We start from the raw sequence: 19061 nt of genomic DNA, 5'->3' as shown, positions 1-19061 counted from the left end.
AGGACATGGAGAGGGTTTGTGAAGGGTTTAGATTTATGAGAAAATTGAAGCTTTTGAGGGAGAAACTGGAAGATTGGGATAAGGAGGTGTTTGGTGATGTTTGGATTAGAAAATCCAGCATTTTGAGTGAGTTTGATATTTGTGTAGGAAGGAAGATGATGCCAATATCTCGGAAAGTGAGGAGGTGAAAGCGGTCTATTTTAAGAATGAGTTTTGGAAGAGGCAATTTTGAAGGATTTGAGGAGTTGGAGACAAAATACCAAGTTTAAATGGGTCAAAGATGGTGATTGTAATTCTAATTTCTTTCATAAACCTTGCAAATGGGAAAATGAGAAAGAATTTGATTAGGGAGTTGGATGTCGAATGAGGGAGGGTTATTACTAACCCTAATTAGATTGCCTCTAAGATCATTGATTTCTATTCTAACTTGTATTCTAGGGAGGATGTTTGTAAGACTGATGGTTGAGGGGTCATAGTGGAATCCTATTTTCGAAGATTAGATGTGTCGGTTGGAGATACCTTTGATGAGGAGGAAGTGAGGGGTGTTGTTTTTGGGATGGCGAGGGACAAGGCTTTGGGACTATGGCTTTAATATGTATATATATATATATATATATATTCAAGATTTTGGGATGTGATTGAGATTTGGTTAAAGTTTTTATCGAATTTCAATGTTTTAAAAGGCGAAGGCGTAAGGTGAGGCGTTTTACCCTCTACAAGGCGTGGCGTAAGCCTTAAGGCGTTGAGGTGTAAGCATTTTGGGACTATATTTTTTTAAATAATTAATAAATAAAATCAATTTATTTATAGTAAAAAAATGAGAAAAAATTTAGAATAATGGAGAAAAAAATAAAAACATAATTTTTAAATATCATACAGGCCAATTTTAGCTAACACACACAAACAATACATGTTAAAAAATAAGCATGAGCCATAAAATTACAAAAGGAAGAGAAAATTGAAAATTGAAACAAACCAAAAGCCAGCTGCAACTACCTTTAGTTTTAGAGATAGTGTCAGAGAGTCTTGTGGGAGTTTGCTACGAACAACACTGGAGAGAGTGAGAGTTGAATACTCGATCGAGCAAAGACCTTAGATTGAGAAGAAATCTTGAAGCAGAGAGGTTGTAGGGGGTCATGGAGTGAGACGAGAGGTTATAGAGGGTTTTTGGAGAGACATGAGAGGTTCGAATGGGTCGTCAGAGAGAGATGAGACGTCGGAGGCAAATCAAAGGTTGGAAGGGATCGTTGACTCGTTGGTGAGAGACGAGAAGCTTGGAGGAATTGTCGGAAGCGGTTGTTGAGTTGCCGGAGAAAGAGGAGGAGTTGGAGGAATCGTTGGAGAGATACGGAAGCTTGGAGGAAAGAAGCTTCGTCGAGAGAGGGGGGTTTTGACGCTCCTATCAAGCTGCGCTTATTTTTTTTTTGTTTTTGTTTTTTGTTTTTGTTTTTTTATAAATATTTTAAATTAGGTGCTCTTGAAAGGCGTATGCCTTCCCAAATGAGGCGTAAAAGGCGCGATTTTTTGCCTGAGGTGTACGCCTTCACCCTCGAGGCGTACGCATTTGAGGCTTTACGCCTTTCCAGTTACACCTTAGGGCTTTTTATGCTCAAAATGCCTCAAGGTGCACCTTTCGAACGCCTTTTAAAACATTGTTGAATTTTATGGGGATGGGATTTTGAGCGGGAGTTGTTAACTCCATTTTTTATTGCTTTGGTACCTAAGAAGAGTATATCTACCAAGATAGAGGGCTTCAAACTTATTAGTCTTGTTTCTAGTGTATACGAGATTATCACCAAAGTATTAGCTAATAGGCTGAGTGCAGTGCTTGATAAGATCATTTCTAGTGCTCAGAGTGCGTTTGTGGAGGTAGACAAATGATGGATGCTACTTTGGTGGCGAATGAGCGTAGTGGAGGGTATTCGAAGGAGAAAGAAAGGGGTTACATTTTTAAATTGGATTTCGAGAAAGCCTATGATGAAGCTACTAAGCCTCAAATGTGCCAATCTCAGGAATGTTTAGTAGCTATAATGTCCCTGAAAACCGTGCTTGGGAGTGCTCCTTTGACATGGGGTGTTGTTTATTGGATTGGCTTTTGACATATTTATGGGTTCCTTTGCGGGGTAATCCTAGGTTTGTGGATTTTTGGAATTCAGTAGTGGGAAAGGGTGGGATGGTTGGAAGGGGGCTCTTTTCTCTCTTGGGGGTAGAATAACTCTTATTTATGCTTGTCTATCTAGTATCTTGTTGTTTTTCTTGTCAATTTTAAGATTCCTGTGGGGATTGCTAGTAAGATTAAGAAAATTATGAGAGATTTCTTGTAATCTTGAGTTAGGCTTCATAGGGATCATTTAATGAGTTGGGATGTGGTGTGTAGGTCTAAAATGGAGGTGGCTGGGTCTTGGAAGTCTAAAAACACCGTTGTCTTAGCTAGATGGCTTCGGCGTTTTCCCCTAAAAGATTTTTCCCTTTGGCATAGAGTCATTGGAAGCAAGTTTGGGTTGTGTGAGAATGGATGGGATGCTAGGAGAGTTTGTGGAGATCTATCGCTCAAATTTATCCCTTATTTATTCCTTACACTAAATTTATGGTGGGAAGGGGTTCTTGGATTCATTGTTGGAAGACCCTTGGTTGGGGAATGGTGTCTCATATGCATATTTTCCTTGCATCATCCGTTTGAGGTCAAGGCAGAATTGCATTATTTCTATTTTTCTGGTGATCCAGGTAGTCCTTTGGCTTCTTGAGATTTTCATTTTAGAGACCTCTTGATGATAAAGGGTTAGTTGAGCTGCCCTCCTTGTTGATTTTATTGAATAATTGTCATCTTTCTTAAGCGTGGGGGGAGATGTTCATTCTTGGTCCTTGGATCATTCGGGGGTATATTTTTTTGTAAATCATTGTGGGAGTCCTAGAACAATTGTAATTCCTCTTTTCCTATTTATTCTCTTATTTGGAAGGCCAAAGTACCCCTAAAAATTAAAGCTTTTATTTGGTTGGCTGTGCTTAATAGAATCAACCTAAATAACTTGTTGCAGATTTGGAGACCATTGAAGGCACTTTCCATTGAAGGCACTTTCTTCAGATGTTTGTGTGCTTTGCTATAATAACTCTCAGACAAACATTTCATCTTTTTTTGCATTGTGATTTTGCTTGGAGGGTATGGAATAAGTTATTTGGTGTTTTGGGAGAATGTTGGGTTTGTCCAAAATCGGTAGAGGAACTTTTACCTATTTCATTTGTGGTTTTGGAAGGAGGAATGATAGGGATGCCCGATGGAAATGTGGTTCCTTTGCAGTGTCATGGGGTTATGGTTGGAACGTAATGCATGAACCTTTTTGGGGAATAAGTTAAATTGGTTGCTGGCTTGGGACAAGATTCACTATATGACATGGTTTTGGTGTTGTTGGGTTTGGGTATTTCAAGGGATTGAGCTTTCTGGAAGTTCGGTGAGATTATAGAGTAATATGATGGTTTGATTTTCTCTTTTCTTTCTTTTGTTGTTTTTACGGTTGGAGCGTAATGCACAAACCTTTCTGGGGAAGAAGTTGATTTGGTTGCTGGCTTGGGACAAGATTCACTATATGGCATGGTTTTGGTGTTGTTGGGTTTGGGTATTTCAAGGGAGTGAGCTTTCTGGAAGTTCGGTGAGATTATAGAGTAATGTGATGGTTTGATTTTCTCTTTTCTTTCTTTTTTTGTTTTTAGATTTTCCTACTGGAATGTTTTAGATTTTTTTGGGAGATGTCTTATTCTCTATGTATATTCTTAATCTATAAATAAAATCCCATCTTTTGCATTAAAAAAAATGATAACTATAGTGGTTTTATTGGGTATCTTTTCTTTATAGAGTAATGTTGTTTTTATTGGGAGATGTCTTATTCTCTTTTTCTCTTTCTTTTCTTTTGTTTCCTAGTGCTTTGCTTCACTAGAGTTATACAGAGTTTTATCTATATTTTTTTTCCCCTTGTGTTTGAGAGATTCTTTATCATCCTCTTGTGTCATCTTTCCTTTTCTTTGGTTGTATTTATTTCCCTCTCTCATTTGTAAAATTATTTGTGTATAAACAATGATAATGATTATAATAATGATGATGGGGACAATGATTTTAATGATGGATGGCCTTGGTGGTATTGATGAAGCAAATAGTGGCTTGGATGTTGACATTGATGTTAATGAGCTAACTTGGTAGTTTGTCTATTGTTATTTTTTTGAAAATGAATTTTAGATGTTAATGTTGTATGGTTGCTTGTTGACAACTTGGTTTATGTTTTTCATTTTTTATAATAATCTTTTCCATTTTTCTGTGGGCCTTGACTCAATGGTAATGATGTTCGTCAAAGCTTGAAGGTCACACATTCAAATCACTATAACAGTCTCTCCAAGCATGGACTGCATTCATCTTGCCCTCCTCCCTAGACCTTGATGGTGTGGGTCCGGGTGCCTTGTGCACTGAATGTTTTATTTATTTATTTATTTATTTATTTATTTTTCATTATAAATTGGTTGATTGAGTTTGGAAGTCAACAATTTGAACACTTGATCCCTTTTGTTACATGAGGAAGCATATGAGCTAATTGTTATTTTCTTAGTCTTGAACACTTACTCGACAAATTTTTAGGGTTATAATATTTAGATTTATGAAAAATAACATAAAAGGCATTTTTATATTTATTTTACATCATTAGAAAAATTTTTAAGGTTATAATAGTTCGGTTCCATGGTGTATGTTGTTTGCAGATATTGTATTAATTGCTAAAATTTGGAATGGAGTATAGACTGAGTTAGAATTATGGAGAGAAGCTTTGGAATCTAGAGATTTTAGGAGAAGTAGAAATAAGACAAAATATATGAAATGTAATTTCGGTAATGATAAGAGGAATATTGGAGATAAAGTTAAACTTGATGATGAAGAAATAAATAGCACTTGTAGATTTCGATACCTTGGATCTATTATGCAAGCTGGAGGAGAAATTGAAGATGATGTAATGCATAGAGTTAAAGCAGGTTGGGTAAAATGGAGAAGTGCTTCAAGTGTGCTTTGCGATCGTAGAATACCCTTAAAATTAAAGGGGAAGTTTTATAGGACATCTATAAGACCAGTTATGTTATATGGATCAGAATGTTGGACGACAAAGAAAGAGAATATCCAAAAAGTAAAAATTTCCGAGATGAGAATGCTTAGATGGATGAGTGGTATAACATTGAAAGATAAATTAAGGAATGACCATATTCACGGTAAGTTGGGTGTAGCTCCTATAGAAGATAAGGGAGGGATGACTTAGATGGTTTGGACACTTGCAACGTAGGCCGCATAGTGCGCCAGTGTGGAAGAGTGAGTTAGTTATTGTGGGGGGCAGTAGAAAGGTTATAGGTAGACCTTAAATAACTTGAAAAGAGATAGTGAGTGTGGATTTAATATCCTTAAATCTGTCATAAGAAAAGGTCCATGATCGCATAAATTGGTGAAAAAAGATTCATATAGCCGACCCCACCTAGTGGGACTTAAGGCTTGGTTTTGTTGTTGTTGTATTAGTAGAATTGGTTGATCCTTGATACTGTCGTTGATCCAATCCCGGCTAAATCCTTCCACCGATGCCTGTGTAGGATCCCAATTTTTACAACCTTGATTAAATCCTTACTTAAGAATGAGATAGTTTATTCATGTTGTCTTTTGAAGTTATGTTAGAAAAGCATGGGTTTATACAAGCTTTTTTGTAGACATTTTATGCCTTGCATTTTCTGTGCAAGTTGATCTTTGAATTGGATGGCGCTTGATTTAAATGGTGTCATCATGTTAAATCCTTAGGTGGTTTTTTCATGTTGTATGTGGAATTCAGTGTTACAAAAGCATGAGGTTGGTTAATATAAGCACTCCCTTGACAATTTTATGCCCTCCTTTTTTTGTGCAGGTTGAACTTATTTGCAGGATTTCTACAGTGTTATTACAGACGCATCACAATCAGTTGGTCAGTACCCCAGCTGCCAGACCTGTCTTGATTGTTCTCAAAGACATTCTTTATGCAAAAGTGAAGGTAATAATGTGATTCCATTTCACAAAGAGAGTCTTGTTCACTGAATGAAAGTATAATTAAAATTGAATGCAAGAAATCAGATTTCTGCATGTTTGGAGGATCATTGTGTGAATATTTGAGCTGTAACAAATTATTGCGCCAAAAAGGAATGAGTTAGTATTTTTTTATATAGTATAATATAATGGAATGCATCCATGCACCACTGACACTTCATTTGAGTAGTGACATGGTTGCGATGTAGATAGGGCAAATTAAGAAATTGTTCGAATGACTGAAGGTCTCTTATTTTAAATGAGGTAATGTTAGTTTAAAAAACAAGGAAACACCAACTCTTCTGGAAGCTTGAAGTGTCGATGTCCAATGCGCGTTGAATTATTGACACTTTCGGAAATCAATTAATTTACTTTTATTTTTGGAAACGGTTGAGACACTACCTAACACTTTCTGACACAGCGAGGACACCTTTAAGACACTTCTTGTGCTGAAATGCTGCGCTTTGTTGCCCCTTATAATTCTATTTAAAAAAAAAAAAAGAAAAGAATTTAGGAGTCTGTGATTCATCTCGCAAATAGATTACTTTCTTGTGAATCCTTTTTTGCTCCAGCACTGGAATTTTGCCATTCATCAAGATATATAAAGAAAAAATGGGCAGCCCGGTGCACAAAGCTCCTGCATATGTGGGGTCCGGGGAAGGGCCGGACCACAATGGATCTATAGTACGCAACCTTACCTTGCATTTTTGCAAGAGGCTGTTTCCATGGCTCGAACCTGTGACCTCCAGGTCACACGGCGACAACCTTACCGTTGCCCTTTTGGAAAATGAGTGTAATTACAGGGGAAGATTCTTTCAGCACTGGAATTCTTGCTATTTTCAAAGTTAAGAGCGTATTTACTGGGAAAGATTTTTTCAGGGCAAGTATGGTATTGTTAGAAGCATTAAATGGACCAATAGGAATAACTATGGCAGGCCTAACTTTAACTGGTCAAGCGTGAATAATTTCTGTGGGCCTAAACCAGCAAAATCTAGGCCTAATAATGGGGGAGCAACTTACTGCCAAGTGCTGAAACAGGGATGGAAGATATGGGCTCTTTTAAGGCTCAAATGGATATTGACACAAACCAAAACTTTTTTGAGGTGGTTTGCACACTTAAGTGGACAGGAGCCCTCCTCTTCACATGATCATTTTTTTTTTAGGCCCAAAAAAATGAGAAAGAAAGGAGATAAAGGATTCAGTTGGAGGAATTACAAAATGATGAAGAAGACAAAAGGGAACAAGAGGGAAGAGGGAACTAGTGATGCTGCAAAAGAGGTGCTTGACAGCGAGATGGAAGAGGCTCTGACTGTGTCTGATAGAACAGGTAAACAGTCAATAATCTTCTAAAGACTATCAAAAGTAAATGAACAGGTGAGGATAAAGATGAGAGAGGAAGGTTTTCATGACAAGGAAAAAGGAGAAGAGGTTATGGACTCTTGGAATCAGAAGGACGACTTGTCTGATTTTACAGAAGATGGGGAGGATTTGATATCCTTTTTTGATCTTGAAGATGATGAATTGTTACTTTATAACTGAGGAGAGAAGATGAAGATAGCGACAATGTGGAAGGCAAGAATTTTTTTGAGGATGGAGAAGTCGATACAGGCTTAAGTTCAGGGTCTCTTTCATTAGCAGATCTTTGCCTTGGTCTGGATTTGAGAATTAAATGTTCAGATGCTGCTAGGAGTTCAGAAGGAATCAGCCTGTCCATAGCTACTAACTATTCTCATTCCCTAAAAGAATCTGAACCTTCTACTCCCCTTCTAAATGTCACTCTATCAAATAAGGATTTGGGCAGCAATGATCCCGGAGCGAGCGTGGGGAATGCTGCAACTACCGCAGGTAACCATTCTAATTATGTGTTTTCCGACGTTAACTCTAATTTACTGATGTGCCATAAGGAGTATGTCTTGATGATTTGGGTTTGTCATTGACAACTCCCTTCGGGGATTTGATCAGGCTTAAGATAAAAAGGGGGTGGGGGGGGGGGGGGGGGATAGGTGAGAGGGAAAAAACCAATAAGTTCAGTGGAGGGTTAGTTAGATAAGCGACCTCAATGAACTATGAGACCGGTGGTAGATGCTTGGGGGTGGCAGTGATACCAAATGAAGATTTTATCCTAGAAAATTAGAGGTCTAGGAGGGTTAGAAAAGAGAAGAGTTCTCAGACACCTAGTGTATAAAGTGAACCTTGATATCTTGTTTTTACAAGAGTCTAAACTAGGTGAGGTTGATTCCTTTGTTTTTAGGACTATGTGGGATCCAAGTTTTAAGGATTGGGTGTCTCTCCCATCCTTAGAGGCTTTAGGGAAAAAAAGAAGGGGGGGGGGGGGTGGTGTTGGAAATTGTGGCTTGGGATACCGAAGTTATGTCTTGTAAGGATTGTGTTTTAGATTCCTTCTCTTTATTTGTACTATTTGAGATCAAGGGGGTGGGGAATTGGTGGTTTACTTCTGTTTATGGCCCTACAATACACTCCTAGAGGAGTGGTTTTATTGAGTAGTTGGCTGTATGGGCTTTGCAGTCCCTGTTTGGTGGTAAGGGGGATTTCAATGTTTTTAGAACTTTTAAGGAGAACTTAGGGGGGTTGAGGGTGATGGGCAGTATGAGATCTTTTGACTCTTTCATTAGGGATAGTGGGTTGAGAGATGTCCCTTTGAATAATGGTAGTTTCACCTGGATCAATAATGGGAATAGACAAGCATTGAGTCGTATTGATAGATTTCTTATTAGTGATGATTGGGAAGATTTGTTTTTGAATATTGTGCAAGAGATGTTAGTTAAACCTACCTCTAATCATTGCCCAATACTCTTGGATTCTAATCCTAATCAGTGGGAGTTGACACCCTTTAGGTTTGAGAGTATGTGGCTTTCTCACCCTTCTTTTTGTGATAATATTGAAACTTGGTGGAAAGAGTGTTTTGTTTAGGGGTGGGATGGTTTTAAGATTATGGAAAGCTGAATTTTGTCAAACGTAAGCTTAAGAGATGGAATAAAGAAGTGTTGGGGATATTGAGGAGAGCAAAAACAAACGTTTTGGAGGCAATAAATAATTTGGATAGATTGGAGGAGTGTGACCTTTTGGGGGAAGAAGAAAGAAAAAAAGAGTTTGCCTTAATAACGATCTTGAGGTGCTTTTGTTGAGGGAAGAGAGAAGTTGGTGGCAAAACTAGAGGGTTAGTTGGGTCAGAGAGGGGGATTGAAACTCTAGGCTTTCTTCATAAGGTGGCCAATGGTAAAAGGAGGAAAAGTCTCATTAAGGAGTTAGAGGTAGAGGCGGGGAGGTTGGTGAGAGATAATAAGAAAATTGGAGAAGGGATTGCTGATTTTTTTAAAGGTTGTATAATGATGGGTTCAGGAATAGGTTAATGGTGGATGGGTTAAATTGGAGTCCAATTGGGGTTGAGGAAGCTAAGTGATTAGAGAGACCTTTTGCTTTGGAGGAAGTTAGAAGGGCAGTGTTTGATATGGATAAAGATAAAGTAGCAGGTTTTGATGGCTTTACAATGGCTTTCTTTCAAGATAGATGGGAAGTGGTGAAACATGACATTATGAAGTTTTTCAAGGAGTTTCATAGGGGGAGCAGGGGTGTGTAAGAGCATCAACTCTACTTTCATTAGTTTCATGTCGAAAAAGGATAGGTCTAGGAGGGTGAAGGTTTTTAGGCCTATTAGTTTGGTTACTTGTGTTTGTAAGGTGCTTTCTAAGGATCTTTCGAGGAGGTTAAGAGAGTTGTTGGGGGATAGGATGTCTTTAGCCCAATCTGCTTTCATGAGAGAGAAAAATCTAATGAGGTGGTAGTGATGCAAGGAGGAGAGGCTAAAAGGGAGTGGTTTTAAAGTTAGATTTTGAAAAAGCATATGACTTGGTCAAGTAGGGTTTTTTGGAGAAAGTTATGCAGGAAAAACAGAGTTTTGGGAATCTCTGGTGCGAGTGGATAAGAGCATGGTCTTAAATTTCTACGAAATTGTTGAAATTTCCAATTTCCGTCACCCTCAAAATCGAAATGGTAGTCAATTTCCATCTTGCATAATTTCCATCGAAATCTCAACGAATCATTTGAAATTTATCGAAACTTCGAAATTTTAGCGAAACTTGTCGAAATTTTTAACTATATAATGAAATTTCATCAAAATTCAAATGAGAGATTTTGGAGTGAAGTGAAATTTCCTTTTAATTTATTTTATTAAAACAAAAGATTATTACAAGTGCTTTTGAAATTATATGAAAAAAATAAACTTACAATAATATTTTATTTAACCATTCATGTCTAAATTATCAATATTTGTATAATAAATAATACTTAAATGATTTATGAATTTCATTTGCATTAACTGAATATGTTTAATGTACATTATCTTACTAATATGTTTGATACACATACTATTTTACAACTTTTCCACCTCATACAAAACATAGATATATTTAATTTGTAACATATTAGTCTTAAAACTTATATTATTACGTTTGTTAACCATTTCTAAAGTTTCACAAAGAATTCCATGCTGTACTACTTGTTTCCATAATTTTTTCAAATCGAAATTGAAATTGACCTCGAAATCAAAATTTCCGTACTTTTGGAGCTTTGAAATTTGAGTCAAAATCAAAATTTAAGACCTTGGATAAGAGGGCGTCTTAGCTTCATTAATAAGTCGTTGATTGTTAATGGGCAACAAAGGGATTGGTTTGGTGTTTCAAGAGGGTTAAGGCAAGGAGACCCTTTATCCCCTTTCTTGTTTGCTATGGTTGTAGATGTTTGTAGCAAGATGATTTCTCGTGCCTAGGACTTGGGGGGTTATTAGTGGTCTGTTTATAGGAGGGGAGGGGGTGGAGATGTCTCATCTTCAATTTTCTAACGATACTATCTTGTTCCTTGAGAATAATGGTGTGAAATTTTGGAAGGTTCTTACTTTGCTTAGAATTTTTGGAAAAATATCGAGCTGAAGATAAATTTGTCTAAAAGTCGTATAGCTGGTATTAATTTGAGTAATAGAGAGCTTGAGATTTTTAGATCTTCAGCAGGTTGTGAGTCTTTGTTTTGGCCTTTTCTTATCTTGGTATTCCTTTAGGGGTAACCCTTTATTAGATGCTTTTTAGGACCTGTGATTGAGAGAGTGGAGAAAAGATTAGAGGGATGGAAGAGGGCTTGTTTTTTGTGAGGGGGTAAAATCACTCTCAGTAGTGTCTCTTCAACTAATATTCATATTTATTTTCTATCCCTTTTCAAAATTTCCTTTAGGATGGTTAGAGAAGATTATGAGAGATTTTCTTTGGATGGGTGTTGGTGAGAATAAGAGGGACCCATTTAGTTAGTTGTGATGTTGTTAAGAGGCCTAAGTCAAACGGGGGTTTGGGGCTTGGTGGTTTCTAAGAACATATCCTTAATAGGGAAATGGTTATGGAGCTTTCCCTTAGAATTTCATTCCCAACGACACAGTTAAAAAGTACATACGGAATACATAACAATAGCAGGATTCCAAAGGGAGTAATAATGCCACTCTCATGCAAGTCCTTGGAAGTTTGTTTCGCAATTGCTAGTCTTTTCTCACTCGTTTTAAAGCAGGTAATGGGGATACAATTCAATTCTGGGAGGACATTTGGGTTGGTGAGTCTTTGTTGGAGCTGTTGGTGCTGCCTAATTGACCCACAGATTCACAAATGGAGTCTTCACTACATTCTTCAGAATAGCGTCCCTCACAAAATGATAGTGCTTTGTCCTCTCATGAAAGGCTAGGTTGCTAGTAGTATAAATGGCAACTTGATTATCAGAAAACATGTTTATGGGTTTCACAGCCAAGAATCACATTTATAATATAAGAGGCTTCAACTGCATAAGCTCACTCACAATATTGAATAATAGTGGTATTTTTTCTAGCATTGGATCTTGCTAGCAAGATTATCTCCCATAAACGTACAATATCAAGTAGTAGAATTTCAGTTATCAACAGAGCCAACCCAAATTTGCATCAGAGTATCCTATTATCTCAAAGTTTTGGTGCTTTTTGATATGAAACCTCTACATTGAGAGCTGATACCATTGAATCCTACAAATAGCGTCCTAGTATGGCTGTCTGTGGTTTTTCATAAACTGACTCACCCCCCTATAGCAAAGGATATGTTGTGTGGTGATAGTTAAGTAGATCAACTTACCAATAACAGCCTTTATCGACATTTGGCTTCAAAGTCTGGTTGAACATCCCTAGACAACTTTAGGTTGGGACCCATAAGAGTATTTGATTTAGCTACTAACATACCGATCTCACTTAGTAAGTCCAAGGAATATTTTCCTTAAGATAGATCAACCATTTCTCATACCATACAATCTCAACACCAAGAAAGTAACGTAGAGTACCCAAGTCCTTGATTTGAAATTTTTCTTGAAGTCATCGCTTGATATTTGCAATCCTGTTTTGGTCATTTGTAGAAATCATTAGTATAAACTACTGGAAGTACCACACTTGTCTCCTTTTTATGGAGAAAAAGACTAAATGATTAGAATAACACTGAATAAAACTAAATGCAAGAACCACCATCCTAAATTAATCAAACCTAGCTCGAGGAGACTACTTAAGACCATAAATGACCTTACACCTACTTACATTACCATCTTCCCCATGAGCAACCTAGTAAAGAAGCTGCTCCATATATACCTTCTGCAAATCTCCATATAAAAAGGCATTCTTGACATGTAACTGGCATAAGGGTCAACCAAAATTAATAGCCAACGAAATCAATACACAAATAGAATTTAGACGAGCAATGAGAGAAGGCCCCAAAATAATCAATACCGTATTTTTGGTTTTATTCCTTGGCGATCAATTGAGCCTTAAGCCATTCAATAATACCAGGAAGATTTTGATAGACCCAATGCCATGTAACCAAGTCCTCATTAGGAGGAAGATCCACCAAGTCCCATGTCTCTCGAGTGGTCAAGGCATCCATTTTTACATCCATTGTGTGCTTCCATCCATGCATATCAAGTGCTTCAAATGTGAGGAAGGGATAGAATCAAGGGATGTAGATAAGGCAAAAGAATGCATAGGACTAGAAAGGTGAAAAATTGAGTAAATACATCAAGAAATTCAGACTGTTCTTTTGACATATTGATCCAGGTTTATGCAAAAATCATCACAAATGACGCATAATATTAATGACAGGAAGCCTAAATATCTAAATGGATAAGAGAACAATGATTTACCATGGGACTTGACTCTAGATGGAAAAGATGTCCTTGTATGCTTCGCTAATTGATACGTGGAACACTCAAAATGATAAATATATTTGAACATGGGAATAATTTGTTGCCGTTTGAAGAGATGGACAGCTCAAATGACCATGCAAGGGATTTAGAGAAACACCATGAGTGGAAATTGAAGAAGCCATATAACAAGAACTGGATCCACCACCACCACCACCATTGAAATAGTATAGGCCATCCTTCTTAAACCCTTCAATCCTCTTTGTTGTCTAGAGATTTTGAATAACAATATAAGAAGGAAAGAAGATCACCGAATAATTATGAGATTTAGTTAATTGACTACTTGATAACACATTTAAGGGAATTTTAGGCACATATAATGTTAGAGAAAAGAGAAATAGAAGGAAGCAAAAAGATATTGCCACAACCTTGTGTAATTGAACCATGGAGTAACCTTAGAGTGTAAAGTAGTGGTTTTCAAAGATTGAAATAAATCAAGACTACTTCTCATATGGGAGGAGGCACTAGAATCAATAACCAAAGGTGAGGAGGATGAAGAAGCAACAAGCCCAAATGTTACTTGAATGGGTCGCCATACTATTAGATGTAAAAGACTAAGTTTGGAGTTGTTGAATTTTGTAAACAAGATTGTTATATTCCTTTGATATGATGGATAATGCAGTTAGGTGTAGTGTTGTGGATTTGAAGGACTAAAATAAATTAGGACTATTTGTCATATGGGAGGAGGCACCAAAATCAATAACCTAGGGTGATGAGGATGAGGATGCAAGAAGCTTGACACTTGAATGGACCGCAGTAGTACTAGATGTACAACATTGAGTTTGGAGTTGTTGAACCACACAAAGAAAGTTGTTACTTCTCTTAAGACATAGTAGATGATGTATACAACTCCCCAGTGGGTGATTAAGTGCAGTTGAAGTATTAACAATAGAATCAACCGTCGAGACTTGATGGTTCAAGTTAGTTTCTCATGGTGATGCCAACACTCATCAACAATATGATTCTCCTTGCTACAATAGCTACAATGTGTGCAAATGCAATAATTGCCACGACGAACTCGTCGTCCTAATACACTACCTCTACCATGACTACCGTCCAAACCTTGTCGTGATGGGGCAAAATTTGAGAAAACAAATAACCATCTTTGGTGATTTGTTGGATTGTAGCATATGCTTCATTCATGGATGGTATGGACTCACTAGCAAGAATTTGACTGTGAATGGCTTGAACCTCAAGACTCAACCAAACTTGGTTGCCAAGAACTTTTCCTGTTGCCTCTTAATCATCTTAACACCAAAACTTAATAGTTGATAGATATTGAATTCCTCACACACATACACTTTTAGAGGGCCGTAATACTTGCTGGTGGACCCACCTTGTTGGTCATATTTGAAGAACTTCTCATATATGTTAAAAGCACAAGGGCTTTTATCTTGTGAGACAAAGATGGAAGATCATCCTGTACATCCTTGGCTACACTATGGGACGTCAAAGCTTGTAGGAATTCAAGGTTCCATGATATTCCACAATCACACATGCAATATGTCAATATCTTTTACCCAATCTTCATAGTCCTTGGAGCTTGGAGATGGAGGAGAATGCAGCAGATGCTTGGGCTTTCCATGTGCGTTAATATATACCCATACTGCCTGAGATGACAGCAGGTTGTTGGAGAATCCAACCAATTTGATGGCTGTAATATCTACGTTAATAGTATCAGTTAAAGCCCACTGAGGCCATTAAAACCACTCCCAATTCAAGCATTTTTGAACTTCAAAATCAAGAACTAAAATTTTTGAACTTCAAAATCAAGAACTAAATGAGACATTGATGACACCATGGAACTGAAGTTACAATATCCTAGGGGTAATTACCTGACGACAAAGAATAGGGAGAACTACAATAAAGCGCCGCAGGCACTTAATAAACAACCTTGCAGCAGCTACAGGCATTATGTATAGCAGCAAGTAGAAGTGAGTGCAGATCGAAAAGGAAGTAAAGTCATCAAATACCAATCAAAACCAACCAGCAACTGATACAAGGTTAATCAGGAGTACATGCAACAACAAAACAGCATAATCATGCCACAACCAGCTTGTGGAGCAGTAGAACAGCAACAGTGGTATACCAGAAACAGAGTATAACTGATTTCACTTCAGCAAACGACCACAAACACATACAGCACCCTATCAAGGATGCTGCATGGCCTAACTGAGGGGAAGAGCGTCCCTAAATGAGTCTTAAAATGATTGGGGATATATATATAAAAGAGTATCCAAAATAAACTCAGATAAATCAGATTTAGAGGGGTTGAACACTCTTGTACCATGTTTTAGAGTTAGATGTGGAGGTGAGAAGAGGAGAAGAAGAAAAGAAGAGAGAATAAGAAAAAAAAAAAGAAAAACACAGGCGGCTGTTTCCTGGAGCATGCATACTACTCTCAGTCAGCCGTCTTATTTATTCATAATTTCATGGAAGAGGCACGGAAGATGAACATAAACCCCACTCAAATGACAAAAAATATTAGAATAACATATTTTCTTCTAACATATAATGCTTCTTTTTTGATGAAAAAAGGGAGTGCTCCACTCTCCAAGAAGGTTAATTTTGTGCTTGTACTTTAGTAGCTTTGAAGGTTTATTTTATTGTTCTCATTACATTGCAGCTTCTTTTTGTGTTAAATTGATGTCTTGCATTCATATGTTCTATATTTTTTCCAGTGTGTAAATTATAAATTTATGTATGCAGTGTTGTGTTGTGCCTATGCTTTTTTGGTTTTTGCTTTGTTGGTGTGTTTGTATTGGGCCATGTTTGGATCCTGAGACTTATTCTGACTGTTCCTGCATTGTAAGATGCTGTATACAGGCTGCATGGTTTGACTTCTTGCAACTGGACAATCTATCTCATTCCCCTTGCTGCTGCTGCTGCTGCTGCTGCTGCAGTGCACACAAAAAATGAAAGGAAACTTATAGTTTAGAAGTGAAAATCTTATTTTGCCAGCATCTCAAAATGAATCTTTCTACTTCATGTAATTGGATGTATATTTATTCCGACTGTTCCTGGAATGATAAGATGCTGTGCACAGGCTGCATGGTTTGACTCCTTGCAACTGGACAATCTATCTCATTCCCCTTCCCGCCTTTGCTGCTTCTGCAGCGCACAGAAAAAATAAAAGAGAACTTATACAAGTGAAAATCTTATTCATCTAGCATCTCAAAATCCAGAACCAAAATAGCTGTAGTATTTATCCTGTGGACCTGTACCATCCAAGTTCATTAACTTTGTTGGAGCTTTTCTGTACTATAAGTTTGCTAGTAATCATTGTGAACCTCCCAATTTTCCTTCTGCTGGGTAGGGATTTCATGTTTGATTGCACATTATGTGTTTACATACTTGGGAGTCCTGCTATGGTGTTGTGTTAATAGATCAAACTATATGTTGTGGGGACACTGCCTCATTCAGCTTGATATCTACAAAAAACATAAGTTATTTGAGCTTGATATCTACAAAAATAAAATGGCAGTTGCCAATGCTGGCCCCAGCTAGTGGGACCTTGTAAGGGGCGAGCTGGATGGTACTAATCATTTATATATTTTTTCATGAAGTGGCTGCTCTTGTGTTTCAAATATGCATGCTTGCATTTAACAGCCCATGAATTTTTTAATTCTTGTGCCAAACAATGACCTCCTTGTTATCTGTCCATCACAGTGAAACAGATTGTAGAACTGCAGTTGTTATATATTGTGGGGTATTTGGTTTTTTGTAAGTTGTAGTGCATTGTTTCATTGGCATCTGATACTAAGTTGTAACCAACCAATTTAGCTTATGTAGTTAGGTTTTTAAAAGATTTTAACGTTGCTACAAATCTGTTCAGTTACATTTTCTTTCGCTCAGGAAAATTCCTCAATTTTAGCCGTGCTGGGTACTGAGTTTGGTCAATTGTCAATAGGGATTTTGTAATATATGATTTTCTTTTAAAGTTTTTGATTTCTAGATAGTCAGCCTTACCCTGATGGTATTTTGTGTCAGAATCTTATCAGTACTGTAGGTAGAATTCAAATAACTGTAGTGGTTGGGTGATGAGATGATTATATGGATTCCCGTTGATTTTTAACTCCCTCTCGCAAATGAGAAAAGCTTGTAACAAAAAGTTGATAGTCTGAAGCTAGTCTGTAAATCTAACCTCTATTAGAATCAGCAGTGGTTAGGGCTGTAAGCTGCACTTCATATAAATGATTAGTGTATGCATATTTAGCATTCTAGTCTGTTCAAGATTGGATGGAGCATATTGACCAAAAGCTTTGAATTTGTCAGGAATGCAAGGATTCTCTTGGTTTCAATCTCGCAGCAATGGACCATATAAAGGTGTGTGCATTTCATGTGGTTCTATGGTGCTCTATTTTTTTTAGCCTCCCCTTCAGAAGAAAGCGTGAACTTATTGTTCTCATTTGACATTGCAGCAATTGATGGCTTCAAAGTCAGATGCACTCTTTCAAGATGCAAAAACGAAGTTGCTAGAAATCCGTTCAAGGCATTCAAAACGTGCTGAAGGGAGGATGGAGACAAAAGAAGAAAGGCGGAGGAAGAAGAAACAAAAGAAGTCGAGAGACATGCATGCTTGGACCTGACTCGAGGCTTAGAGAGTTCCTAGAAATGAAATGCACCAATGCTTTTGGTTGCGGAGGTGGATGAAGTTTACAGCATTTGCCAGATATAACATGTTGAAAGTGATGTCCTGATTGTTCTGAATCCAATTACCGGAGATTGATCGAAGCCTTGAAGTAGTAAAATTGAGAGGGAATTTATAATTCTGCTTGGCTACGGGAGAAGGGGGAAAAAAAAAACAGGAATAAGCCATAAGCCACGAGGAAGTCCTGTTTGAGCAGCTTGTCAGCCATGAAGTTTTGGCATAATTTTGGCTATAGCACATGTAATTTGATCATTCCTAACAGGGGAATTCCAGTTTTGTACAAGTGGTGTTAATAGATGAATTATTTTTTTTTTGATAAGAGGGCTCTTTTTTTTCCGAGTCCATTACATATGTTAGCATTTGAGCACTTGAGAGATTTTGAGGTTTGATTTTTTGGAAAGATGTCTGAACAAAAGATAATTGAAAATTGTTTTAAATATGTTTGAGTGAAATGGCAACTTAGTTCTTGTACTTTTAGTTAAAATTTGTTTTTAAGATCTATACATTAAATTTATATAATTAAAGATTTTTATTTGTTAATTTATTTAATTAAAATTGTCATTTAACCTAATTTAATGGTTATGAATTAGAGAGTTGAAATTAATGGGAAGCCTTCTTTATGTGGATATTCATTGGCTTATTTTGGGCTTCAATATTATTAGTTAAAGAAAATTATATGTTATATTTGAATTATTTTATACTAATTATACATTTTGAAGTCATAATTATTTTATGACAATTAAAATTTTGAGATTTTTTTATTTAACGATAAGCTTACTAAGCCCCCATTTGTAAACACTAAAAAGGTGACGCTTGAACTTGTGCTGCAACAAATACTTATTATAAAAGGTATACTTATTATAAAATCCTACAACCCAAACTCGAAACCTTTTAACCTAAAATCCCTTTTGAGAACTATTTTAGTAAAATTTAAGAAGTAATTTAAGATAACTTTTTGACCTCTTATAAGTGGCACTTTTCATAGACATGATCAATAATTTTGTAAATATAAGAAAATTTTGTGTCTATTTTATAATTTAAAAAATACATTAGAACATAATCATATATTATTTTATTATGCATTAT

General features: G+C 36.9%; 1 protein-coding gene across 1 annotated transcript in view; it reads left to right on the top strand.

The window, feature by feature from the left end:
* Positions 1–18412, top strand: part of LOC131168514 (uncharacterized) — a 39831-nt gene extending 21419 nt beyond the window's left edge. The window contains exons 10-12 of the mRNA XM_058128004.1: positions 5910–6032; positions 17600–17650; positions 17746–18412. Of these exons, the coding sequence (XP_057983987.1) occupies positions 5910–6032; positions 17600–17650; positions 17746–17913 (342 nt within the window). The 3' untranslated portion in view covers positions 17914–18412. The remainder of the gene's footprint in view (positions 1–5909; positions 6033–17599; positions 17651–17745) is intronic.
* Positions 18413–19061: the final 649 nt, after the last annotated feature.

This window comes from Malania oleifera, chromosome 11 (genome assembly GCF_029873635.1).
Source record: "Malania oleifera isolate guangnan ecotype guangnan chromosome 11, ASM2987363v1, whole genome shotgun sequence".
NCBI classification, from domain to species: Eukaryota; Viridiplantae; Streptophyta; class Magnoliopsida; order Santalales; family Ximeniaceae; genus Malania; species Malania oleifera.
Note: the sequence above shows the minus strand (reverse complement) of the source record. Positions and strands in the feature narration are given on the sequence as shown.